Here is a 27,453-nt window from a genome sequence, read left to right as displayed (position 1 = left end):
CTCGGATTGCTTTTTGTTTTCTCACACATGTGATACATACATACATATATATATATATATGTGTGTGTGTGAGTGTGTGTATATATAGCATGTGAAGCTAAAATGGTAATTTGCATGTTGTTCTAGGCTGTTATTTTTATCCAAGGGTCTGAAAGTAAAGGCGACTCGCTTTCCTTTCTGCCAGTAAAACCAGTGTTTGATAACCTGACAGCCCAGAAATTACTGCTGATAGCGATAACACGGTGTGGGCCAGGGCTGTGTTTGGCTGGTCTAACCCCACCATCCACGGGACACTGCTCCTTGTGCCAGGACACACTGACCTGGCGATAGCACATACACGGCACAAAAGGATTTATGGTCTGTGCCACGTAATCGCTTCGTGGATGATTCTGCCTTTCAGCGAGGAGTCGCTGGCTCGTGGGGAATTCTCTCCCGGCCTGCTGGCGCTCAGGCGACAGCAAACATCATGGCCGCTGTCACTCTGCTCCTGCCCCCGCTAATCTGACAGGGAATAACCTCGGCCCGCCGGAGCCGCCACAGAGGTCCAAAGGGCCGCTCCTGCCCCGTGGCCCAGCGTCCCGTTACTGTTCCGCCATTGTCCCATCACCGTGTCCTCAGCCGCGCCGCCACCCCGGCGGAGCCCATGGGCGAGTAGGAGACGGGCCGTATTCTTCAAACCGTCTGCGAATCCAGCGTAACCCTCCCGCCCGGTCTGCATAGTCCGCGTAAGAATGTTACGCCGTGCACACCGGGCTCTACGCCAGCCTGAGTTACGCACCTTGCGTACGCCGTGCGCTTACGTAACGTGCGCCTCGGCCCAGGTATTCCCTGCCCTGCAGAAGGGGTTATGAGAGCGCTCCTTGTGCAGCTGACTTTGGGGAATAGCGTTACTCCTCCCCTTCGCCTTCCTCACACAGGGCCCCGGCTCTGAGTAAAGAACGTTACGCGCTTTTCGTAGCCCACCTGCTACTGCACGGGGCGGTGTTTCGCCGAGCGCGCTTAGTGCGTAGTTGAGCTCCGTGAATAGGCGTAGGTGTTTCGGAGGGCCGCAGTTTGCGCAGCGCCGGGCTGCCCGTAACGTAAGCGGAGCGGGCCGGGGCGGCGGCGGCCATTTTGTGCCGGGAGCGCGGAGGAAGAAGACGCTGGTGTCTCCACACTGCCCGGGCCCTGGAGCCGACCGAGAGCCCCGCCGTTCCGGCCGCTGACGCCCAGCGGGTCTCGGACCCACTGACCACCTCTTCTCCTTTTGTGTCCCAGCAAAGAGGCGAGGTGGCGCAAAGCGAGGCCTCCGAGGCGCAGCCGCCCCTGGCTGGACCCTCTCCCCGTACCCCCAGCCCCTCGCCGTCCCCACGGCCGGCGTTCCGCTGCCTCTCACCCACCCCTCCGGGGGCGATGAGAGGCTTCGGGGACCGGGGCCGCGACCGAGACCGCGGCGGGTAAGGGGGAGGGGGGGTCGGCGCGGCGGGGGGGCGGCGGGGAAGCCGAACGCTTGCGTTGGGGGGCGGGGGAAGGCCGCGGGGTTGGGGGGCGTGTGTTGGAGTGGCGGTATTGGGGGAGCCATAATCCCATCTGTGGAGATTTCCCCCCATAGATTCTCGTGTGGGGGCGGGGGTAGTTGGAGGCTTATCGGTTCCCAAGGCGGGGTGGCGGGTTTTGGGTGTTTTGTGGGGTTTTAAATTTTTTTTTAATTTAGCTTTTGCGCCGTTCATGTGTAACTAATTCTGAGCCTTGCCTGAAATTTTAAGGCCTGCATCCACCCTGCCCCCTTAATTTTTTTTCTACCAGCCTCTTTATTTACCCCGCGAGACCCGTGGCACCCTCCCCCCTGCAAGCCACGGAGGTCTCGGTGGCCCTGGCAGGGCTCGTTGTCCTTCTGTCTGCCCTTCTGGTTGTCATTGCTCCTTCTGGACTTACTGGAAAGATGGCAGTGGGGGGAAGATCTCTCTCAGCTGCGCTCCCAGGCTTGCCGTGATAGGAAATGGGATTGGAAACGCTGCCTTGCGGGGGACTTGGGCACTCGGGAGGGTGATCAGTGAACCGTGGTGCTGGACCACACTTGCCAAGCTTGCGTAGTGCTACAGAAATTGTTTGTCTGGTTCTGTAAAGGCCTAGTGCTTGATACTCTTGAATCTGTTATTTAAAGGAGGTTTGGCTTGCAAAAGGCTTTTGCAGGTTTGATTTGATGTGATTTTTTTCTTTCGACAATGACAGCAGTAAATACAGTGGCGTTATACTGCGTGACTAGATTGAGTCTCGAGGTTTTTAAGCGTTGAAAGTAATAATGCTTTTGTGCCAGGCCTTTTTAAAGAGAAAGTTAAAACTAATTTCTGAGAGTGATTAGCAAAAAACATAGTGTGATTTCTGCTATATGGTAGGCTAGATCTCAATTAATGAGTCTTCTCTCCATTTTTTTCCTTTTTTTTTCTCCCCCACTTCATTTTCCTCTTGTTTTCCCTTGCCACTGGGAGATTAAAGAATATTTTGTTATACATTGCCATGCACTTTGACATTCAGTTTCTTGTCTGTGGAGGGAGATAGTTGTGTCATTGCTTTATCTTACACCCACATTTAACATTCTGAAATTAAAAGATACTTTCATTTTTTTTTTTCACAGAGAGGAGGGTTCTGGTGTTTTTCTGCTAAGAGATTTCCAGCTCAGTTTAACACAAGGACATTGGAGTAAGCGCTTTGGCAAGTCTGAGATAAATCAGACCACAGCTGGTTTTGGAGTTTAGTGAGTGAGTTTGAGTATGCAGATTTATGTACAGTTACTTAAAAGAGCACTGGCCAAAGCGTTGCCACAACACTTGATGTGCCTTAAAATTAGTGTTATTTCATTTTCTGTAAAGTCTTTAATTATAGTGGATGCTTCTCTTTTAGATCAGGGTTTTGATGAGTAAAAAGAGTGCCCACATGCTTCTTTGTGAAGTTTGTGGACATTTGCATGATTTTTTTTTTTTGCATATTACCCTGGAAGCTTTAGTGCATTCAGTTTGCTACATACATCCTTTTAAGGTGTGAAAATATTTGTAACCACTAACAACTATCTTACTTCATAAATAACCTGTGTAAAATATTGGGCCACCCAGTGTGCTGCTGGTTCAGCACCTTTTGAAACTTTATCACCACTTCTTTTGTAGTCTAATCACATAAAAGGGTTCTAGTTTTCTTTTTCAGGGACGAGCTGTAGGTGACTTCTTAGGATGGAAAATTGTTATGTTTTGCTCTGGAATGTATCAGATTTACTCAGTTCTGTCCCAGAAGTGATGGCACCAGTAATATTAGGGAAGAATATTTTGAGCCAGCCTGAATTTACCTTTGAAAAGAAGGCTCTTGGCAAACCAGGGAAATAATAGATTGAAGTCAGTTTAATTGGAGTTGGAATCTCATTTTCCTTGGAGTCAGAATGTGAAGTGTCAGTTACTGCCAGTTTAGCAGCTGAACCCCCACAGAGGCAGCAGCATTCAAGGGCTGCTGTAGGGCTCCTTCCTCTCAGGTCAGTATCCAGGCAGATCGTGTGTAAGAGTGGAGAACTGAAACTATGTGCCTTCTGTGTAGTATATGTCATTTTCTCCCTCTGGATAGCTTGGAGCAGGTATTCATAGTGCCCAGCTGTTGCAGTGTCCAGCCTTTCAGGCAGCCCTGTCCTATGTTTCCTTTTCTAAGGGAGCTCATCAACCCTTTGAACCTCTGGTGGACTTGAGTGAGGTTATGGGTTTTGTAGGAACTGCTTGGGTACTGTCATTTTAGACATTTTGACCTCAGTTTAGCATGATAGGTTACAAGCATCATCACTAAAGGTGAATGTCCCTGTAGGTGAAAGTCTGTGCCTTTTTTTTTTCCTTTGCCCTGAAAGGAAGCATAATGCTTAAGTGCATTTTTGAAGTTGTGTTTCACAGTCTTTTTCATAAGAGAAAACTTGATGACTCTGCAAGCTCTCTAGAGGATCTGATAGACATACAGATGAGAAAATAAGGGATATTTATAGGAAAAGGAAGAAGCCTAATGCACAGTTGCAACACAGCAAACATTTTAAAACTAACTTAGCAGGTTTTAAATTCAATTATATCTTCTTCCTGTTAAAATGTTGATTTGAGTTCTGTTTCTTTGGTCTCTTAGTCACTATAATTTATAGTTTCCATTGGGAAGTGATTTAAAGAACAAATGTACTTAATGTTTGAGCAGGTAGTGTTGTACTTAAGATAATTCAGAATTTTTTTTCAGCTGTTGTTTATTTTTTGGTAACTTTTCTACTCCTTATTTCCTCCACAGGTTACTCTGTAACAATGTTGCTTAGAGATTTTTGTTGCTTTCAGTTTATTTCATTACCAGTTTTTTGTTTACTAGTGGACTACCTGGGTAGGGTGCAGACACTATGGTTTTGCTGTCTAAAAGTTGTTTGAAATGTCTCATGTCTCATGAATTCATGTTTTTGCATAAAGCTATACCTTTAGGACAAAAATGGACTTGATAGCATTTTGAAAAGTTCTTTCTGCTGAGTTTGTAGGATATTGATGAAAGTGCTGTAACTTTTTTTTGGGGTGTGTTATTTTAAAGTGCAATTCATGGTATTTACAGTAAATAAACATATGGTTTTTAGTTACTCTTACAGCTTACTGCCAGAAGCTCATGTTTTGACTATTTCATTAGCCAGTCATTACAGTTAGTTCTTACCTTCTGAAATGTATATAGAATTAACTGGATAAAGAAAACTTAGAGAGAAAGAGCAATTACTTTTGAATTGTTCTGCTAGAACAGATTTTTTTTTTGTGAACATGAGCTTCTTACTCTCTTCAGTCTTCATCACAATGCATTTCAGAGAGGATATGATTTTTCTCAGGTTGTTTTTGCAGTTTTTTTCCTGTTAGGCTGTGTTTTAAAAATAAGGGGTTTTTTTTAAATGTTGATTACAGAATTACAGATGGACTTGCAGGCTTGGCTAGGCTTGTTTACTTTCTATTCTTCAGTCTGCTGTTTTTCATTTGAGGCATGCTTCTTGATAGGAAGGGAAAGAAGATATGAAGGGGGAGATAGTGAAATAGCTGTCTAGTGTAAAACTAACCTTGAGAGACAGAGAAGGAATTTGCAAGGAGAGATTTTTCTCATCCCTTTTATGTAACCGTGTTGGAAGTGCACTGTCAGTTTCAAGACAAATGCTATGGGTGTACAGCAGCCATGTCCTAGAGGCAGGAGCTTTAAAGGGGTGATTTACAACAACATGGGTTTATGTTCAGAACAACCCAAAGCAGGTTTGTTATTTCAAGAAGTTTTACACCATCATACTTATTGAAGGGAGGTGACTTGCTAGAATATTGTGCTCATATGTCAGCTTGGGGAAAACACAAATGGTTACGAAAATTCCAGAATAATTCTAGAATAGTTTTTAAGTACTGGTAGTATTTTTTTTTTAAGTAACTAACATTCACATTCACAGGTTTGGAGCAAGTCGTGGAGGTCCTCTCCCTCCAAAGAAATTTGGTAATCCAGGGGAACGTTTGCGTAAGAAAAAATGGGATTTAAATGAACTGCCCAAGTTTGAGAAGAATTTTTATGTGGAACATCCGGAAGTGGCCAGGCTTACTCCAGTAAGTGCTATGTTGTCTACAGCAGAAAATGTCACAAGCTGAAAAACTTGTCCTAGGAAGTCTGGGACAGCATGTAAAGTAGAGCTGACTCTTCATTAAGCTTGTTTGGCATGTGTACTCTGCTGGATACTGGTTCTAGTTGCCTTTACTATTTAACATTAGCAAAAGATATGCTTCTCTTCTTGGTTCCTTTTATATGAGATAGTTTATGTTTTGTCATTTGTAATGCATCTTTTTTATAATGCTTGTCTGGTCTAGTGATTTGTCAGTGGAGATAAAACTTGGAGAATTACAGTCCTGGAGAAGCCCTGGAAAAATGTAAGATAATGAACTAAAAGTGACAAAAATACATGAAAAAGGTTTGAAAGTAATATTTTGTCATAAGAGTAATTTGAGCTGAAAGAGGCCTTGGGGGCATCTCTAGTCTAATCCTCTGCTTAGAGCAGCACTAATGGTAGAACTAGAGCAGGTTGCTTAGTGCCTTGTCCTTTTGAGTTTGAATATCCCCAGAGATGAGGAGAATTTATATCCTCTCTGGGTGGCTGTCTCAGGGCTTAATGTTTCTCCTCTGAGATTTTGAACATCTTTCCTCTAGTGACCCATCAAGTAGTTAAAGTAGCAGTTAAAGGTCACTGTTAGCCCAATCTTTCCCAAGCTAAACAAATCCAGTGCTCCTCCCAGTATGTCTTCATATGGCCTGTAGTGTAGCCTCCAGCTTTCCCCCATAATTGGACATGCCTTGTTAAAACCATGTCCTTCTCACACAGGGGGCTCAAAGCCAGGTGCAGTACTCTGTGTTCACTCTGTAGATAAGAAATCTTCCTTTCCTGCTGAGCTTGAGTCTAGTCTTCTACTCTCTAGTGCAATGTATTTTTATAATTAGAAATTAAAGATTTTGTTCTTAATATGCGGCAGCAAACAAACAAAATGTCATTATCTGATTGCATAGACTTACAAATTCTTGTGTGAAATATGGATATGGCATAAAGAAATTGAAAGGGGTATTAACTTCCTGAAGATACCACAACTTGAGCTACTGAACCATGGTTTGCATCAGCTGCTGTAGCTGCCTTTGGCTTAGCCAGCTAAAAGGATTTTCACGTTTTCCCCGGAAGTTATTTTCTTTTTTTGCCTTTTAATTCAAGCTCAAGGGATTCTCAGAAATACTGAATCTATTGCTTTGGATAAAGTGCATATTTGGTATTCATGTGTCTCTATTGATTTCTAATAAGCATCACAATAAGGTCATGAATTGTCAGAAGAATTTTGCAAAGGGCAGTTGGACTTGCAAGATAACCTAGACAAAAATAAAACACTTTTTCTAATCCTGAAATTGTGCTTGTCTACACATTTCAGAAATATTACAAGAAGTTCCTTATAAGAGTGGTGAGGTCCTAGGGTATCATTTTGATGTTGTCAGAGCTTCTTTTATTATCTGAAACATTCCAAGCAACATTTGAGTTGCAAGTTATCCAGCAAGAACTCTGTATTTATCTACCTCTGGAATGTGTTAATTGAAGGACAAGGACTGCCTGGCCTTCTGTTCATGGTATATTAGGACCTATTTAGTTTGCTTAATTCTTAGCACTGTCACGTAAAGCATATTTCTTATCCTCTGTTTCTAATCATTTCTCAAGCTGTTGGTCATTTCTAGCTTCCGGAAAAAGTGCAATTTCTGAAAATATTCCTTTAACATACCTTTCATTTAGAAGGATTGGTTGTAAGAAGAGATTGACATTTGTCCTTCTAGGCTATGTAGAGAGCTCATACCTCTGAATATCAGAGAATCTGTACAATAACTCAGACTTTAAGTCTTTAGGAAAGCAGTCTTTTCTAGAACTCTGGTTGAATTTAGTTCTCTAACAAAGCTGTTGTCCAGAGGTGAGAAGATAGTTAGTAGTTAGAAACATGCACTTTAAGTCCCTGCTGATATCTGACTTTTTTTTTTCTTTTTTTCATAAATAGTATGAAGTTGAAGAGTTGCGAAGGAAGAAGGAGATAACAATTCGGGGGATGGAGGGCTGCCCCAAGCCGGTGTTTGCCTTCCACCAGTGTAGCTTTCCGCGTAAGTAGTTTTGCCATCTTTAACATCATGAAGATTGCTCAGAAAATACCTAAACAGTTACTGATTCTGTTCTCTAAAAGGTTCTCCAAAGCCTCAGTTATCCTTTAAAAAAATTTATTCTTTTCTTGAATTCTGAAGAGTATGTGATGGATGCCTTGATGGACCAGAACTTCACAGAGCCCACTCCGATTCAGTGCCAAGGCTTTCCACTAGCCCTCAGTGGCCGTGACATGGTGGGCATTGCACAGACCGGCTCTGGGAAGACACTAGCAGTGCGTACCTTTCCCTTTTATTTCTTCAGCTAGCTTTCCTGGTTACCTGGTAGAAATTACCTATGAGTTAGCTTTTGCCTTCCCAGTACTAGCAGTGGGATGATTCCATTTTTAAAGCTTCTTGTATTGCATTATGGGGGACACTTGAGTTTCAGCTCAGCTACAAGCTTGTTGTATTCACAGGTGTGTGTTTTGTGCATCTTCCTATTTGGATGCTAAGTCAGTTCTCTTTGGTCTATGCTTACATTATGATTTAAAAAACAGGATGTTCTCTTTAGCACACTTGTTTTATAAACTACACAGGTTAAAATAAAAAATGGTTGAATTTAAGCACAGACATTAGTTTTAACTGCAGAGTTAAAAAGTATTTTTATCCTTTATGGAAAACATTGGCTAAGATAATCATTACTCAATTCTGCTAACTTACACTCCAAATTTAAGTGAGCCTTCCTTTCAGAGGTGCTGAGCAACCAATTTTTGTGCTCATGCCGAAGTGGATGCAGTTGGTCAGCAGCTCTGAAAATCTTCTGTTCTGCTTGATAAATGCAGGTATTTGGTTTTGCAGAATCACAAAAAAAATACTGTTTTCTTCTGTTTTAGTACTTGTTGCCTGCAATTGTTCACATCAACCACCAGCCATATTTGGAGAGGGGGGATGGCCCAATTGTAAGTGCTTGTTGATTCTCTTCCTTTTTGTATGTGTGGCATGACATTGTTAATGAGATGGTGCTTTATTTAATTGATGTATTAGAATAGTAGTTTTTCCTATCCTGTTCCTATCAGAATAGGAATTTTTACTATCACAATGTTAGCATCCCACTCAGTTGAAATTCTGTGCAAATGCTGACGTTGTCTAAAGATGTTTAAATGTTTTAACTAATAAAGAGCAGATGGTCCAACTTTGCTTATGGTTTTATGTTAGGGATGTGGATGCAGCTTGACTATTCCTGAATCATTTCCTTTTGCAGTGTCTGGTTCTGGCACCTACTAGAGAGTTGGCCCAGCAAGTGCAGCAGGTGGCTGATGATTATGGCAAATGTTCAAGGCTGAAGAGTACCTGCATATATGGAGGAGCACCCAAAGGCCCCCAGATCAGAGATTTAGAAAGAGGTAATTTTAAAATGGGTGCTTGCAGGAGGAGTGGTATTGTAAAGTCTCTGTAAAAATAAAACTTCTCAAAACCTGTCTGGAAGGGGGTGAGAGTGAATGAGTGCCTCATTTTCCAGTTACAGGGATAGTTCATGAGGTAGTTCTATTTGCTGTATAGTGACTTGGATATTAGATTTTCTTTTTGTTTGCTCTTTGAACATTCTACTTTTGAAGATCATCAGGGTGTAGAAAGGGAAAAGGAAAACTTCACAGAAAGAAAACTGGTTATTTTAAGGAAATATTTTTCTTAAAGTAGATTTCAAGTTTTCTGCCTATATTCATTCAAATAATCAAACTTTGTTTCTGAATATATAGATGCTTCTTTGGACAGCAGGAACAGTGAGTGGTTTTGCTTTGGTCACAGGTTTTGTTTGTAGTTTTTGTTGTTTGTTTTTTTTAAATTGTTCTTAAGCACTAAGCACTATGTACGCTGTAAGCGACCACTCTAATGTGGTAGTGCTTTAGTGATCCATAATTTCAAATTCAGCAATCTGCTGATGGCTTTCATCTTCACCAGATATAAAATGTAATGGTGTTATGTGAAAAAATGGAAGAATTGTTATCAAGGCAGATACACAAACAGATCTATTCAAGAAATCAGAAAATTTGGCTTACCACTGCAGTTCACAGGGTCCTTATTGCAAACTGCAGTAGTGGGAGAAAAGCATGTGTGGTGGAAGTCTGTGGGATATCTCTGTTCAAGAAAAGAGTTGCTTTCCAGCTCAAGCCCAGCATCTTCAGTGGCAGAGTCCAAGGTTTCATAAAGAGTCCTTGGAAGGATCAGCGTGCTGGGTTTTTGCACACCTTTCTGGAGTGCTGTAAAATAGATATTCTGCGTAAGAAGAAAATCCTTTTCATGCCTCTTCCTGAAACTTAACCTTCTGTGGACATTTCAGTGACACTGGAATACTCACCTGTAAAATTTGGGAATTGGTGGAAACCAGGCCTTTCTTTGAAGGAGTGTGTAAATCACCCAACCTGGTGTTAGTTAGGATTATTTGAACTCTCTTCTTACCCCACAAATGTTGGTAAGACAGTAGTCCCTCACTGTTGGTGCATAACTGCTCAGTATTAAAGTCCATGCTTTGGCTTTATATATTAAAAAAAAAAGTGAAGGTAATTTGACCCATACAGCAAGAAGAGCACTTTGTGTTTGAAAATGACATCTCTCTAGACTGTGTAAATCTGGATGAAGGTGGTTCGGGCTTGAGTAGAAGCTTACTTCATTTCTGATTTTTGAACAGCTCTTCACAGGTGTTCTCTGGTAGTAACCTTTTAGTTTCTGTACTGCATTTATTATTCTAATGGCACTGTAACAGTAATTTCAGAATGGAAAACATATTAAACAGAACTAGGGCTTCTACTGAAGTGACTCAGTCTTGGGTACGAATGAGGGTGGTGCTTTTTTTTTTTTAAAACAATTTTGCTTTGGAAGGTGATTCATTCTGACTAAAAATACCACTTGACATTCAAATGAAGAGCCTTACTCTTTTTCCTTATTCTCTTCTGAAGGTGTGGAGATCTGCATTGCTACACCAGGTCGCTTGATTGACTTCCTTGAGGCTGGGAAGACCAACCTTCGTCGCTGTACATATCTGGTGCTGGATGAAGCTGACAGAATGTTGGACATGGGATTTGAACCACAAATTCGTAAAATTGTTGACCAGATAAGAGTACGTGATTGTTTTAGAAAGACAGTCTCCTTTGTTTTCCTGTTTGAAATCTAGTACTGTAAACAGATCTGTTTTCCCTTCTCCTTAGCCTGACCGCCAGACTCTGATGTGGAGTGCCACCTGGCCTAAAGAAGTGCGCCAGCTTGCTGAGGACTTCCTGCAGGACTATGTTCAGATCAACGTGGGAAACTTGGAGCTGAGTGCCAACCACAATATCCTGCAGATAGTGGATGTATGCATGGAAAGCGAGAAAGACCATAAGTAAGCTGGTGTTCCCACCATTTTGCTTTCTTTGGTTGTCCTTCAAAGTCTGCAATGCTTTGTAAGACTTCTAGGAATTCTAAATAGTGACGTTACTTGTACTGCTATGTAACCTTTGAGTGTTACAAAGTAAGTCAGTCCTATAATTAACTATTTTCTGGTGCATATTTTGACCATACCTCTGTAAACCAGCAGAAATTCTGTGTGATACTGACTAACTTATATGGATGTGTGTTGTGTATGTCCTCAACGTCTCTTGGGAGAGAGATCCTGTATTCTGGTATGTGTGGCTAAACATCTTGGCTCTCATGTCTGTTTTAGACTTATACAGCTGATGGAAGAAATCATGGCAGAGAAGGAAAACAAGACTATCATTTTTGTGGAGACAAAGAGGCGATGTGATGATCTCACTCGAAGGATGCGCAGAGATGGGTGATTAGCTTCTCCCCTTCCTCCACTTTTTTCCTAGTGGGAAACAAAAATTGTAATCAAAAGCAGTAAGATTTAAATGTTTGCCATGCTCTTGTTGGGAGCAGCTTATCCATTTATCCTTATTTTCTGGGCTGAATTCAGTCATTGTTTCTCAAAAGATTCTACCTCATCAAAGCATTAGTACAAGAGAGAGTGTTTCTAAGTGGTGCAGCTTTTTTAGTGTATCAGAATCCTGATATGCTGATGGAGACTGTGTCAATATAGCAAACGTGATTTTGTTTAAATGGTTGTTTATGTAGGTAGTGGGTTTACAGTACACATGCTGGGTGGCTAGAGGCCAGAGAACAAAATATTTCTCAAATCTTACAGTTTTTCCCTTTTAAACAAAATGCCAGTAAAGCTTCCTGTTTCCTTTAATGTATGTACTTTCTATCTATACTAATGTACATCTCTGTTTGGCAGTTGGCCAGCTATGTGTATCCATGGAGACAAGAGTCAGCCAGAAAGAGATTGGGTGCTTAATGGTGAGTCCATCACTGACAGGAAAATAACTTGGGCTGCTGTACTTAATTTACCTAGACATGTTTTTCTCTGGTGTGGATTTTTTTTTTTTTTTTGGTGGAGTTTTTTTTTTTTGGTTCGTTGTTTTGTTTTAGATTTTTTTTTGTTTGGTTGGGGTTTTTTGGTTTTTTAATTGGTTTGGTTTGTTTTGGTTTTTATCTCTAGACCAAATAGACACATGTAAAAGGACTTCTCTTGCCTTTGTGCTCTTAATTTCAGTACTTGTTCCTTTTTTTTGTTTGTTTTGATAAAACAAGTGGGAAAATTGCTTAACACAGCTGGATTTTGAAAAATCGGTGAGGCATTATATCCTGACTTGTGGGTGTTTCTGGAATTGACCCACCTTATCTATCTTCTGGAAAATGAGCATTTAATGTAAATCAAATTCAGGTAACTTTTATCATTTTGGAAAATCTTATTTCATAGCATGCTTTGTTTTACAGAGTTTCGTTCTGGAAAGGCTCCTATCCTCATTGCTACCGACGTTGCATCTCGTGGGCTAGGTTTGTACACATAGACCACTCTTGCCTACTGCTGCATATTTTTCTTCTTTGGACTGAAAAACGTTTCTTAAAAAAAAAAAAAAATTCAAAGCGTGATTTTCCCCCACATGTGAAATACGTTTTTTAACATTAATCTTTTTTTTTTCTTTCATATTCAAAGTCTCTTCCTGCTCCTAATGAACAGGCTTTGGTCTGCAGCAAGGCCTAGGCATGACCAATCGATCGCCAAGAGGGAGAAGAGACGTCCAATTATGCAACCCAACCCTTCCACCACACTCACTTCTTCCCCAAATCCAGCTTTTGTTGCTGGATGCTAGGGATGGATTGCTCTCAGTTCAGAGCGTGTCAGATAAAGTTCAAGTAGGAAGCTGTGGGAGAGCATTTCGACAGCAAATAGCGAATATTCTCCCCGTATGGCACACCACAGATTTGAACATACCAACCCCAGTGTACATGCATGTTTACCCTGCAGATGTATTCACATCTGAGAAAGCACTGCTCCAGATCTTTGCTCTTGACATGTAACCTTCCCTCCTCCTCTGTGTTCCTTCTAGGCAGGACCACTGAGATGATATATGGCCTTAAACATCTTGTTACCCAGATGTGTAATTGAATCAAAATCGCACAGCTGTGTTCTGGTGGCATGAAAATGATCTGTCTGGATGCATCAGTTGTGCCCCCTTTTATAATAAGCATATTTGTGTTGTGAAACACCATGTGCTGAGCACAGTCCTTATGCATCTGCCCACCCTAGAAGAGGAGGATGGCTGCTGAAGTGCTCTGAGTTTAATAACAGATGTTGAATACTCTGCCCACCCTGAGTGTGGTAGACGATAAACTGCTTGAGAGTCAATGTCTCATTGTAGTAAATTCTAGACAAAATGACTGCAAATGGGTGGAGATTTAACTCAGAGAATCTAGTTTGTTAAAAGCCTCAGTTAGCTGAGCTCTTTGTATGCTGAAAGGGTGGCTGTGCTGTGCATCATATGGTCACTTTAATACAGGCAGACCATTAACAGACTTGGCAGCCTCTGTTCACACAACCTTCACCCCTCCTTCCCCTCCCCCCTCAAAAAATGTCCAGCACTTCCTCAGGAAGTGATTATATGGACTTCAGTCTCTGCCCTCTAGGGTCATGTCTGGACCTGTGCAGTTAGAGCTTGGGCCTGTTGGGAGAAGGGACTGAGGCCTGAAACCAGTTTATATGAAAGAGAGCTGCTTTGTCTAGCAGCATTTTTTAAACAGGCTTGCTATGTGCTGGTAGCTTCTTTGTGCATCTTGCCTAGACATTTAAAACAGCCTCAACCCCTCAAAAAAAAAAAATCAATAAAAACCAACACTCCCCCCCAAAACTACTCAATTGGATAACACTTCAGAAAACAGTCTCCTCACTTCCCATCGTCCACTTCACCCAAGCTAAGGGGGAAAGGTATCAGAGTCTGTTTCTTGTTACTGAACAACATCTCTACTTGTTTTGGGGCCCTGAGTTTGCTGCTTAAAGTAAGTCACTTAACTGGCAAACTTCTGGACGACTTCCTCCAAGATCCTGGAAAGTGAAGGCTTCTACCTAAATAACATAAAACAGGGGCGCGCGCCTTTTGGCTGAGTCACCAGGGCTTTCCCTCTTCCTAATGGAACATTGGTTTCAAAAAAGCTTCTTGCAGGTAAGTTCTGAGTCCCGTAATGACTTCTTTGTGATAATTCCCTGGAGTGAGGTCCTCTCTCTGCACTGATTTTTATTTTTTTTACTTCTTTTTTTTTTTTTTTTTTTTTTTTTTTTTTTTTGTTCAGTCTATTAAACTAAAAACATTGAATTTGTTTTGTTTTGTTTAACAGAAGCTTTGATATCAGCTGCAGATAATTCTCAGTGCAGGGGTGGGGATACATCTACAATGATGGTCTAAACAGCTCTGTAGACTAGCATGTTTGCTAGTTTATATCTGTCCCGTTTAATAATTGGAGACTGTCTGTGCCATAGCGTGTTCTGATGGTCTGACAAAGGGAATGTTTCCCAGGTAGCTGTCAAAAATGATTTACAGTCTCCATTCCTGATCCTGCTACATTATTTTCTAAAAGTGCAGGAGGATTGCAAGTGTGCACAAACACTTTGGAGCACGCTAGACTGGAGAAGCTGAGTCTTGTGCACACTCTGGTCTTCAGCAAGCTGCGTGCTCTACCAGGACCACTTTCTAGTCTGGAAAACACCCTTGCATCTTCCTCTTCCTGCTGTCCCATTCTTTCTGCTCCTCCCCAGTCAAGTCAGTTCTGTCTGCATTGGCAGCTACAATTCCTTGTGCTTTCTGATGGGAAAGCACATCCTTGTATCCTCTCTGGTAATTCAAGTCACTTGCTACTGGATGTGCAAAACGGGACTGGCTGAGGACCATGTAGCCTGGAGCTTGTCAGTCTAGCTAACACCCCGGCTGTGAAGATGCAATCTGTCACACGTACTCCTCTCTATTCTCCACTTTCCCTTTTTAAAAAAACTGTTGCATCAAGGACCCTAGCTGGAGACTCGCGCAGCCCCCTGTGAAACCTGCCTTCTCACTCCCTTTTTTTGGTGTGATTCAGGACTTTGGAGTCAGCAAAGACTGAGGAGCCCCCCCTTTGCTGTAATAAGAAACAGACATAAAGTCCCCCTCTTGTCACAACAACCCACAATGTTTTTATTTTTCCTACAACCCTTTTGAAATTGATGCAGTCTGGGCAATAGATGCAGTCTGACCCTTTGGATGTAATTTTTGTATCTTCATTTTTTTGACAATTGCCCCTAAGAGCCCCAAATAGGGGACAAAAAGCGTTGGAGGACCTGAAACTTTTACCTGAACCCAGGTTCTCCGGCGCTTCCCAACCAAAAGGGGCTACAGAGAAGCGTCTAAGCCAGTTCACAGAGCGAGCGTGTGTGGGGACTTCTCGCTGCCACGGACCCTTGATGCATGCTCCCCGCGCTCCAGTGGTCCCGTGTCAGAGGGCGGAGTTTTCGAAAGGAGGCCGCCAAAAATAAAAGGCAAAGAGACGGGATCGGCTGCAGCGGTTTCCCACAGGAGGAGGGAGTGTGCATCGGTCTGGTAACAAACAGAGAATGTTTCTCTCTTTAAAACAAAACAAAAAGAGGAAAGGAAATCACAAAAATCTGTGTTTTATCTTGGATATTTTCAGAATATTCTTGTTAAAATGCAGATTTTAAATTTTTTTTTTATGAGCTGTTAGGGCTCTTACTGTAGAATGGTGCATTTGAAAATACTGTATAATACAGCAAATAGGTGCTCTTGGTACTTAAGGTGCTTTCACTGAAGCACTGCACTAACATTTACTTGGTTTCTGTCGCATAAGTTTACAAAGTCTTGTCTTGAAACACGCAACTTGAAACTCGTAAATTTTAAAACTGTTTTGCATACAAAGCCATTTTGATAATTTTATTTCCTGCTTCCATCTGAACTGGAAGTAGGGAATTGCTTACAGAACTCAGATTGTCCAAATTGTGCAAGCTTGCCAGAACTGGACAGAGCAGCATAGAAATGTTAGTGCAATGCGTTCTAGTGTTAACTACCCATCTGAGTTAAGATACTTTAGGTCTGAATAATTTTTAATGAGTTGGCTGAATAAAACTAATATAATTTGAATGCCTAAAGCTTTAGTTTAGGGGAGTTAGTTCACTGTATTTTATTAGTACAGTAAAAGTAAATATTTTTAAGACTGTCTTTTATTTCATGTTTCCGAGTGGAAGGTAAGTGATCTCATTACTGTTATTTTTTGTTAGACTTCTCCCAACAGAGTAAAAGCTTTACGGTGGCAGTTCTGCTCTTCCTCCACCCCAGTTTGCTCTGTCTGATGGTGACATTTTCACTTTACAGATTGTGTTAAAAAGAAATATGAAATTCAGTTAACTTATTCACAAGCATCAGTGTCTTTGACACAAGAAGACAGAGAAATGCATTCCGGGGAGGATGACTTTGAGTGCAGGGCAAAGCTGCTTTAAAATTGCCATTCTTTTTCAGGACACTGACCTTTGTTCCTGATGATCTTAAATTTCAGTCTTGTACTCTTTTGGGATGAGTCTGTCTTGTATTTATTCCGTGCAATTACTAACTTTGTATTTTTTTTTCTTATTACTGTCACCTGCATTCGTGCTCCCCACCTTTCGTTGGCACGTCCTCTCTTCTTCTCCCCTTTCCTCAACCCCACCCTTTCACTGTGCTTCGCTCCTGGGCACTTCACAAGACGTGGAAGATGTTAAATTTGTGATAAACTACGACTATCCGAACAGCTCCGAAGATTACGTGCACCGTATTGGCCGTACCGCGCGTAGTACCAACAAAGGTACTGCCTACACCTTCTTCACACCCGGAAACCTGAAACAAGCCAGGGAGCTTATCAAAGTCTTGGAAGAAGCCAATCAAGCCATCAATCCAAAGCTGATGCAGCTTGTGGACCACAGAGGAGGAGGAGGTGGTGGTGGAGGTAATGGCACAAGGGAGAAGGGCTACACAGGGGATACATTCCCCATTTTGAGGGAGGGAATGTTAAGAGGGTAGGGAAGTACTAAGTATAGGTCTGAGATAACACATTAGTAATAAAGCTGTTCTGTACTTGAGGTCCCAACACTTGATGTAGAATAGTACTTCTGTCCCAAGAGAGAGGCAGTCCCTGTTTTACCTTAGCTATAGAATTTTTTTCTCTCTTAAGGTCATCAGGGAGCTGATTTTGCTTGAAGTAATTACTTCCTCACGGCTCCTGCTAAGGACAGGCAACAAGGTGCACATCCAAAATTGAAATCAGTAAAGGAATACACTGAATTTCAGGAGCTGACACATTTTTTCTTCCCATTCCCTGAAGGAATAAGAAGTTTCCTTATACTTCCAAATTAGTCCTGAATGTCTTCTGTTTCTTTGTCTCCAAGCACATGCATAAAGAACCCTTGTTGTACTTCATGTTTACACCTTGAACAAAATAAGGAGGCCTGTACACAGCTGTGCAGAAAAGTTACAGTCAGTCAGAAGGAGGTGCTCCTTGGGAGCAAAATTGGAGATGTAGAAGGGGGAGAAAGGGTGGCCTAAGTGTACCAGAGATCATTGTTTAAGACTTGTTCATGGCACTAAATCTTAATGTATCCATCGCCAGGAGGTCGTTCTCGTTACCGAACGAGCAGTTCGGTAAACAACCCTAACCTGATGTACCAGGAAGAGTGTGACAGGAGGCTCCGGGGAGTGAAAGAGGGCCGCAGAGACTCAGGTGGCTTCAGAGACCGTGAGCGTGGTGAAAGTTTTGCCAACGGAGCCAACAAGACCTATGGCAGTGCCTACGGGAGCCCAAATTCTGCTTTTGGGGCAGCACAGAGCCAGTATGGTTACACTCAAGGGAGCTATGGAGCAGCTGCCTATGGCACGAGTGGCTATGGCACTGCAGAGTACAGTGCTAGTGGCTATGGTGCCAGCACCACAGCTGCCACGGCTGGGAGAACCTCACAGAGCACTACCCAACAGCAGTATGCAGGGATGGTGGGGCGCTCGGGCCAGCAGCCACAGCCGCTCATGTCACAACAGTTTCCACAGCCCCCTGCCACTAACGTGATGGGCTATATGGGACAGACTGCCACCTACCAGTACCCACCCCCTCCCCCGCCCCCGCCCCCCTCCCGCAAATGAAACCACTTGCTGGTGGCCAGTGTAGACCTCTTACATTTAAAGGAACCTTTTCTTTCTCTTCTTTCCCATTGTGATGTCTCTCATGCAAGTTAGACTTAGAATTCACTATCCAAATCCCTTGAGCCTATCAAAAATGGCCCCCAGCCCACATTAATGACCCTGTCCTCTTTTTTTTTTTCTTTTTTTTTTTTAAGATATATGTATAGTTGATTGGAAATTTTATTATTTTTGTCTTGCATGTTGAGAAATTCGGAAATCTTATTTTTTCTAAAACAAAAGGGTATAAGGCAGATAGGTTCCAGCTGATCATCTTGGTGTCTAAGGTTTGTGGGAAAATTTGCTTTTGAGGGAAAGAAGTTTCTATTCTGTAACACATTAACTTAATTTCAGGAAGTATAAAGAGAGATCGGAAACTCTGGGGGAGCCAAAAAGCACTTCATTTAAAATATAAATGCAAGAGAGAAATGCTCACTTCTCCTAATCTTTTTTTTTTTTAATAGCTCACTAGTACTGCTTGTAGTCTTACTGTAGGTGGCTTTCCATAGGAAAACTCTTCTCATTTGTCTGAGCTGGGTGGTGTTCAGAATAAAGCCTTGGGTATATTACTGACAATTTCTGTAGCTCTAGAAGCTCCATTTTCTGCTACTGTAACAGCCTGCAGTAGGGAGCTTGGGTTTAGTGTCAGAGACCAAACCTGTCTTGCATTCACTACCTGAAAACCATCTACCCACAGTTGCTGTGGGTACCACTGCTGAAATGTTCAGCTAAGTAAGTTCTTTCCCTACAGTTGTTAAATTGCAGCATTGCAAATGCATGGAGCCTGATTATCATTAAATTGGTTACGGCTCTCAAATTTCTGTTTGGTTTATTGAAAGAAGTCTTCCTTGCGAGCCTAGAAATTATGCAGAACTGAAACGATGAACAGTGTCATTTTGTTTGTCTGTCCTTCACAAACAAACTCCCTTTTGCCATGGGGAATGTTCTGAGTGCCGCTACACTCGATAAAATGTGACAGAGTTTTCCACACTTAAATTTCAGAGGTTTGAATAGGGTGGGCTGCGGGAGGGCGGGGGGAGGAACATAGGAGGAGATTGCCTGGGGTCTCCTTTTCATGAGGTAAGCGGTGAGCTGGTTAGTGCATCTTGATTCTGAAGCTTTGTTTCTTTTGTACCTTGCACTGACTATCACTTTCTCTGGCTTTTGAGTGCATTTCCCTGCTCCACTGGTCCCTTTGGGCTGAGCTCTTGCAGGTAGGTAGTATTTTAGACAATGTTAGAGAAGAGTGAAATTTTAGTACATACGTAAATAAAACTTGTTTATTTTACAGGCTAAGGTGGGTGTGAGGGGGGTTTCCCCCCTTAGTAAAGCATGTTGACTTGTTATTTCTAATACCAGACGGTTCAGAGACAGTAGATGATAACAGGAGTTGGCTGCTCTTGGTCTGATCAGATGACAAAAGGATGGATCCATCTCCTGGTTTGAGGCACGCTCTTTGCATTAGGAGAGTGCAGGGGGCTTGTGGGTTTCTTCTGTTGGCGTTCTTGCATATGGATGAACAAGGCAGCCCACTCCTTCTGTAGCAGAGTGGAACTTCTTATAGCCCTGAAAAAGAGCTTGCTTATACAGAAATTATTTCTTTTAACATTTAATTTCTTCCCAGAGTAAAATTTTGGGGGATGGATGCGCTTTTTTTTTCTTTTTTTTTTTTTTTTTTTGTGCAGTACACAGGTAGGTTGCTGACAGGGAGAAGGGAGATTCCTTCCAGAACCTCAGTTCCCTGGTTCCATTTTATAGTTCCAGTGCATGGACAGGGAGTTCAGTGTTAAGTGAAAGCCAGAAATATTTTGTTTATCCAGGCACTGACTGATAGGTCTTTGGCCTCCCTCGCAAGCAAATGTAGAGCTTTTTTTTTGAGAGTAGAATGCAGAAATGCATTTGAGGGTTGTAGAAGTAGGACATCTCACTGACTGGATTGAAAAAGGGTCTCTGGATTGCCAAAGCTGCCTTACAGTCTGTTATAGCTTTCACTTTTGGGGTGACTTGTGCATGTGTAAACATCAATGCCAAGTCTTGCAGTGCTTTGTTGCCATTGAGGTCAGCTGAAGTCCAGGGTCTCGGTTCAGTTCAGAGTGTCAACCAGACTGCTGAATGCACTGTGGCATGTGCTGCCCCTGTCCCACCTGGTGCTCTCTGCTCTGCTCCATGTACCAGCTGGAGGGCCCTTGTTGATAAAGCAGTAGCCTCTAGTGTTGTTTGCATTGTTTTCAATCTGTAAAAAGTTTGTGGGGGTTTCAGATAATCTGAGCTGGGTGTCTCCTCCCCTCCCACTTCCTGAAGCAATTTACTGTTTGGATTTCTCTGAACAATGGAAGAGTTACTAGCTTTGTGTGGGATCAGCATCTTGTTTCACACACCTGCTGGTCTCTGAACACATTCCTGTTGTATTACTGAAGACTTGAATTGAGAGATTCATAGATCTGTGGTGTTGAGGCACAGGATACTAAGAGCTATGTTACTATTCTTAGTTGGTAAATGGTCCTTTTGATACCATCTTGTTTTCTTTTGTAGGTATAAATAAAAACACTGTTGTCAATAAATTGTGAACTTTGTCTTTATTTTTGGAATGTAAAGCTGTCTTTACCCCTGTTCTTCCCAGGTCTTAGAAGTCAAATTCAAGGAGGTGGAAACACTTCTTGGCAACCTCCTGAACTGTAAATGAAATTGTCCCTGTTTGTAAAACATAAGGAAACTGAAAATAAGTGAGCAGGGAGGATGTTTGAATACTTGTGGAATTAGAAGATTCCTGTTATTCAAAGGCAATGTGTTTTTCTTAAATGTTACAGGACCTGAATAGAGAGAGGGTCAGGCAGAACTAATTTTCAAGAGGGTGTTAGTTCATACAGAGTTAAAGTAAAACAGTTTGTAGCATCTGCCGTGTCAGACATGGCAACCTGTGAAATGGGTCAGTTAAGTTAGCACACTTTAATGAAGTGTGTTACATGTTCCCTTTACCATGGGCACTTACTGAAGGACTAGTGGGAGTGACATTTTCCTTTGTGCTGCCTCAGGGTCAGGGTGGAGGTGTGTTTTGAGAGTAGATGCTGGGAAGAGCTGGGAGAGAAGAAATTGCACTACTTCAGTTTTGGCCAGTATTGGCCAGCACTAGCACCAAATTCAAGTGAGAAGAAATAAAACAATGGAGGGGAAGAGTCTGATGGATGAAAAGCATTCCAAGCCCTGTCTTCCTGGTGTTGGGTTGAAACTCTGCTGAGCCATCCATTAGTCAAAAAGGGCCAGGGAAGGAAAGCTGTGATCTTAAACAGCTTCATCTTTGGAATTTCTTGCGCTGCCTGTGGGATGTCTTCAAACAGGCATGGGAAGACTTAGCTTCTTTCCTTTTAGGACTGCAAAGAGAAAGACAAGGTAATGAGTAAATTTAATGAAATTCAACTATTTCTTCCACAATTTTATGTTTTCTGACTTGCAATTTAGAGTGCGAGATAGTGGGGTGCTGGGTTTGCAGACTGCCAATGGGACAGAACCACTATGAAATGCTGCTAAGAGGGAAAAGCACAACCTATTTATCCTCCTTTATGTTAAAGGAAAAGGTTCTTGTTTGACTTTCATGGTTACTTGTTCTCATGGGTGGACCATCTTAAACATTTTTCTCGATGATGTGCTGCTATTCCTAGGGCTTTCCTTTCCCTTTGACACAGAGCATGGCCTGAATCCATGTCTGTGGCCAGATCCCTGCTGAGCCCCTCCCAACCCACCTGAGCTGAACCTTGGGATGGCAGGGATGCCTCTGGGAAATGCCAGAGACCCCTAGGCTTAGAGGGGGTGGCTGGATTGGGGACTGTCCTGGGTGTGCAATGGGCAGTGGTGCAGAGTGGCCATGCCTGGCACAGGGTGGTACCAGGGTGGGCACTGGGGCTGTGTCTGTTGGGTGCCAAAGGGCAGGGCTGTGATATGCTGAGGATGCACCTCAAGGGAGGGCCTGATGGACCGGGCGAGGCTGGAGGAGCCGTGCCAGGGTGCAGAGCTGGAGGCCTTGTGAAGGTCAACAAAGCCAATGCGTGTCCTGCCCTGGGGTGGAACAACCCCAGGCACCAGTTTGTGCTGGGGTCTGCCCAGCTAGAAAGTGGCTTTGCCAGAAAAGGCCTTGGTGTACTGGTGGACACTAAACTGAACACAAGCCATCAGTGTGCCCTCGTGGTGAAGCAAAGAGCCTCTGGAGCTGCATTGCCAGCAGCGTGAGCAGGGAGTTCTTCCTCTCCACTGAGCCTTGGGAGGCTACAGCTGGAGTGGTGGGCTCAGCTCTGGGCTCAGAACAAGAGATGGGGAGTCAAGAAGGGCCCCAAGAGCATCTTGATGTAGGAGCACAGGCTGTGAGCTGAGGCTGTTCAGCATTGAGAAGGCTGAGGGGCACCTTACCCATGTGCACAAGTGTTGGATGGGAGGAATGGAGACAGGCCCAGACCCTGAGCAGTGCCTAGTGACAGAGCAATGGACAACGGGAAATTCCACTTAAACATCTGAAAATAGTATTTTATAGTGAGGGTAGCCAGACAGTGGCACAGATTGCCCAGAGAGGCTTCACCCTGGAGATAGTCAAACTCTTACTGGACAAGACCCTGAAAAATGTGAGCAGGAGCATGGATTAGGTGATTTTCCCCCCTCCACCCTGACTGCCCACACCCCTGGCCATTCTGTGAAATACAAGCTCTTTGGGGAGCTGAAAGCCTCCTCAGGATATCTTTCATGTCCTTGTGTTAAACAGAAGGGAGCTCATCTAGTTTTGAAAACAAGATAAAAAGAAGTAGCTTTCTATAAAAATCCCTTTGCAGTGCTTTGGTATAGGCTCAGAAGTCTTACTAAATCCATTGCTTTATATAACACATTTTTGCTTTCTTTTTTCATCATTGCTGCCCTTTTTTCTGAGCTCTTCAGTGTTAGAAATGTTTTGAAAAGTTTCGTTTTTTTGAAAGAATGTAAGAGGTGCAACCTACTAAAATATTGCTGGCTCTCATAAATGATTGCAAAGTATTTGCATGTCTTCAGACACCGTTTCTCTCCCATGATCATTTGTGTAAAAGAAACGAGAAAAAAAGCAATTCTTTTCCTGCTGTGATGTCCCATTTACAAATGTTTTTTCTTCTGCCTCCTGTATCACCTAAATTTTGCAGCTCTGCCACTAGCAGTGTGAGATTGGAAGCCAGCAGTTGTGTTTTTTCCCCCTTTTGTTCCACCATCACAGCTACAAAGGGTATGGATTTCTCACAAAATACAGGACACATGAATTGAGCAGAGCTAAAATGGGAATTCGTTTAGAAAAGAAAAAAAAAATGGAATTGACGTGGAGCACCTTGATGGCAGTTTTAGAAGGTATTTTTCTGGCTACAAAAATATTTAATGACAGAAGGAAGTCTTAATCTGCCAAGGCCAGCCACCTGCTCAGTGCTCCTGTCACCTTTCTATCAGCAGGTGTATTGCATGAAGCTACCAAATATCCATCCCTTGAAACTTCAAACAAGGGCCGCCATTACTGCTTTTGGCAGACTTGTTGGGGAAAGTGAAGAAGGAGGAAAACAGTTATCCCCGTGGCTAATTTAATCTAATTCCATCCTTCTCAACAGAAAGATGTTTTGAAGTGTCCTTCAGCCTCGCAAACTGCAGCATATTCTATTGGGATTTATGCCCTTGGTGCACTTTTAAGCTCTGGTGGCCATTTACCAAAGCATGGCACTGAAATGGAAGGGGCATCTGATTTTGGAAGAGGAATGTCTTGTCTGTGCAGGTGCCCATCTTCCTACAGAATTAGTTCTTCACAATCAAGAACTTGATCTTCTCTATTAAAGGAAAAGAAGGTTTAACAATATCTCCATATGTCTGCCGTTGCTTTCTCAGGTACATTGTCTGCCTGCAGCTATTTTTTCCCCTTCAAAGTTTTTTTTTTGGTTTTTTTTTTTTTTTTGGTTGTTTTTTTTTTTGTGTGATTCATAATCTTTCAAAATATATGTAGAATTTAATGTACTTCAGTTGTTAACTTCCGAGGGGAGGTTAAACCAGGCTTAACTCTGGTTTAATTCTTGCTGTGTTTCACACACACACATCCAGAGCCTTGCGAGCAGTGGTGCCCACTCTCTGTCAATAGATATGTTTTCTAAACTGGACTTCAGGGGCACAATATGCACCACAAACCCAGCAAAAAATAAAGTCCTGTAAGGATTAACACATGGCAAGCTGCAGCTCCACCCTGTACTGCAAGAATGAATGAACTTTTCAGTATTACAGCAACCTACCTTTGGTGACGTAGAGATAGAAGAAGTCGCAGTAGAAGATGGTTTGTACCACCCCGGAGACAACAGCGATCTGGTCGTAGAAATTCTCTGTGTGGTAGCGCCAGACCCAGTTGGCAATGTAGAGGGCACGGTAGAGGCCCAGGAAGAAAAGGTAGTGTGTCGTGATGGTCTCTGCTTCCCCTGTCTTGCTGATCATGAAGAGTTGAGGAAGGATAGCCACAGACTCCAGGTAGATGGAGAAGGTCCAGAGTATCTGTGAGGTGCAAAATGAAGGCAGTGGGGAGTCAGTGCTGGTTAGTATGTGTTAAGACCTGAAGCTTTTCATTTGGCAAATCACTGATGTGTGAGGGGGATGAGTAGTGCTGCTGAAGTTGGGGAAAATGAGCTCGCTGTGCTGGGAGTGAGAGGAGACAGCGCTGAGCTCCTCTGTAGATGGTAGTGTCTTCAAGGCCTGCCAACTTTGCCTTTCCTGCCTGCTTTTGCTGTTAAAAATCTTGGCTATTCAACATGCTGCTCACTCTGCTGCCTGGTGTAAGGCTGCTGCTGCTTCCCTTCCCTTTTCCTGCCTCAGCTTTTCCTTACCTCCAAGGGGGTGAAGCTGTGGTTCTCCAGAAATGACAGGCCTGTGACAGGGACCAGCAGGAACTCGAGGCGGAAGGAGTCGTTCTCGCTGTCAAATGTTTTCCGGAATTTCACGTAGATCATATACACGGTGACATAGGCACAAATCAAAAAAATGACCTGTGGGAGAGAAGGGAGATGGCAAGACCTTACCTGCAATTGCACTTTCTGTGCTTAAAGAGAGGCTGGCTTTCCCAGACATCAAGACAGTGGTGAATGCTTTGGCTGTGTTGCCTTACAGATTGACTTCTGCTGGAGATATTTCAGTGGCCAGGTAAAGCTTGCTGCACCATGGGAATCTCACGTTTGAGTCCCTCTGGGGCACTCTTTGAAGAGGTTGGCTCCGTGGCAGCTTTATGTTAATGCTCCTGCTGTACAAGGACACCCAGGCTGGGTTCATGGCATCTTGTTCTGGTCTTAGTGGTACTAAATATGGCTCAGCTCACTCACTGACTATGGCAAGGGGGTTTTTTGGTCAATGGAGGGACAGTGGCACCAAAGGAAGCATCCTTATCCCTTCCTGGCTGAAAAACTCACTGAAAAACTCAGTGACAGTGTACCCTCACCTCCGCAGGAAACCACAGCAAGCTGAGGGGAACCTCTCCTGCTTTACTGCCCTCTCCTTACCTTCATCACAGTGTTATAGACAGAGATGAAATTCGTGAACAGGTCCAGGTAGCGGGTTGTGAAGACGAGGGCAAAAAGTATCTGGCTCTTCCCAGAGATTCCTGCGTGGCAGGGAGATGAAAGGAAAGTAAAGCAGATGAAGGGAAGGGTCTGTGGGGTGGTGGCTTCCCCTTACGCCTCCTTTGGAAGCATTGATGTGTAAGTGTGTTGTTTTGTGAGCCAGGGCTGGTGTGTGGGTGCTGAGGTAGCTCCACCCCAGAGTGGCCAGAGTCTCCCAAGCGACAGGGCAGGCTCCTGCTGATGCCCCTGAGTGCTGCCTGTAGGAGCTGGTGCTCAGTGGGCATGTTCACCACTTCGGCCAGTTCAATCCTTGCTGTTGTCAAAAGGCCTTTCTCTTGCCTCCCTTCCCCCTTTGCCCGCCCACCTCAGCAGGGGACTGTGTGATGGGACATCTGCCACAGGAGGGAAGAGCTGCAGGAGCAGTCCCGGGGCACTGATGGAACTTGGCCACTGCTGGCAGAGAGATGCAGTCGGGCCCACCCACTCCTGTACCTGTGATAATGGCCACAGCCCCAGCAGCCCAGCCCCAAAATCTCATGAGAAGCGAACTATGAGCAAAACTCTCCTGCAGGAAGCTGCTGTCCTGATTTCCTCTCCCTGGGATGGGGCAGCCTCTGGCACCTGCCCACCACTGGCAGAACCTCCAACCTAAAGCAGCTTCGTCTCCAGGTTGTTGGTGTTGGTGCTGCCCACAACCTCTTGCTCTCCTTTTCCACCTCACTCCAGCCTTGCCGCCCTCTTCTTTGCCTCACTGTCCTGAGACCAGCACCTGCCTGAGGCTGTGCGCCTTGCCACATCACATCCTTCCAGCACAGCCCTCTCCTGGCCGGGAGACCTCCCAGAGAAAGAGGATGACTTCCCTCTGAGAACCCAGGGGGGAGGGCTGCCAGTTCCTATGGGCTATCACTGGCCTTCCCAGCTCCCATTTTGTTATACCCTTCACCGAACTGCCCTCCGAGAAGGGCCACCCTCCTTCCCTGGGACATGGGAGCACTCACCAGCACAGGACTTGGACTTCACAATCTTCAGCAGGAGAATAATGATGGCCAACAAGTGGGAGACATCCCCCAGGATGCGGAAGATGTTCATGGTGCCGGGGGACTCCTCTGGGGTGGAGGGAGTGGGGCTCTTTCTGCAGGCAGGGAGGGCGAGGGCGGGAAGTTTTTCTCCACCGAGCCTCGACTGAATGAAAGATTTCCTTTTTCCCTGAGCACGGAGCCCTTCCTCCTCGTAGCACAAAGTTCAGTCTCCCCTGCCCCGTGGCTGCAGATGCCTTTCCCCTGCCAGGCGGATGTCTCCCTTGTTTACTTTTCCACTGAGGTGGATTCTCGCTCTCCCAGCCCAGGGCCTTCCTCTCTCTGCTTCGGGCTGAAGTTGGAGTTTGTCTCCCGGAGCGCTCTCCAGGCTGAGCAGCCCCGAAGCAGCGCTGGGTGACGGTGACGTGGCTCCTGGCTGGCCGGGGAGGAGAGAGAGGAGGAGGCAGAGGCGGGAATAACTGCGCTATTTTTCCCTTTCTCTTTTTTTTTCCATCCTCTTTTTTCTTCCCCTGCTTGTCTCAAGTTACACACGGAAGTGTGGTTAAAGGGGAAAAGGCAGAGGGAACAGGATTCCCATCCTCTGGCCTTGAGGACACACCCTCCGGCCAGAGGAGGGCCAGGCTTTCCAGGGATATTCGCCACGGGCGCAGTAACCTCTGT

At 44.0% G+C, this 27,453-nt stretch overlaps 2 protein-coding genes across 2 annotated transcripts; one reads left to right on the top strand and one right to left on the bottom strand.

Moving 5' to 3' along the window:
- Nucleotides 1-1,116: 1,116 nt before the first annotated feature.
- DDX17 (DEAD-box helicase 17) lies at nucleotides 1,117-20,743 on the top strand. The gene is made up of 13 exons (XM_054630857.2): nucleotides 1,117-1,436; nucleotides 5,435-5,585; nucleotides 7,551-7,650; nucleotides 7,789-7,922; nucleotides 8,523-8,588; nucleotides 8,891-9,032; nucleotides 10,584-10,744; nucleotides 10,833-11,005; nucleotides 11,327-11,437; nucleotides 11,900-11,961; nucleotides 12,442-12,501; nucleotides 16,723-16,962; nucleotides 17,623-20,743. The coding sequence occupies exons 1-13, from the start codon at nucleotides 1,393-1,395 to the stop codon at nucleotides 18,144-18,146; spliced, it is 1,968 nt and encodes a 655-aa protein (XP_054486832.1). The 5' UTR covers nucleotides 1,117-1,392; the 3' UTR covers nucleotides 18,147-20,743.
- Nucleotides 20,744-27,453, bottom strand: KDELR3 (KDEL endoplasmic reticulum protein retention receptor 3). Its single transcript, XM_054630860.2, has 5 exons — nucleotides 26,755-27,453; nucleotides 25,697-25,797; nucleotides 25,031-25,189; nucleotides 24,449-24,701; nucleotides 20,744-21,550 (listed from the first exon to the last, which is right to left on the bottom strand). The coding sequence occupies exons 1-5, from the start codon at nucleotides 26,843-26,845 to the stop codon at nucleotides 21,510-21,512; spliced, it is 645 nt and encodes a 214-aa protein (XP_054486835.1). The 5' UTR covers nucleotides 26,846-27,453; the 3' UTR covers nucleotides 20,744-21,509.

Source organism: Agelaius phoeniceus, chromosome 5 (genome assembly GCF_051311805.1).
Source record: "Agelaius phoeniceus isolate bAgePho1 chromosome 5, bAgePho1.hap1, whole genome shotgun sequence".
NCBI lineage: Eukaryota > Metazoa > Chordata > Aves > Passeriformes > Icteridae > Agelaius > Agelaius phoeniceus.
Note: the sequence above shows the minus strand (reverse complement) of the source record. Positions and strands in the feature narration are given on the sequence as shown.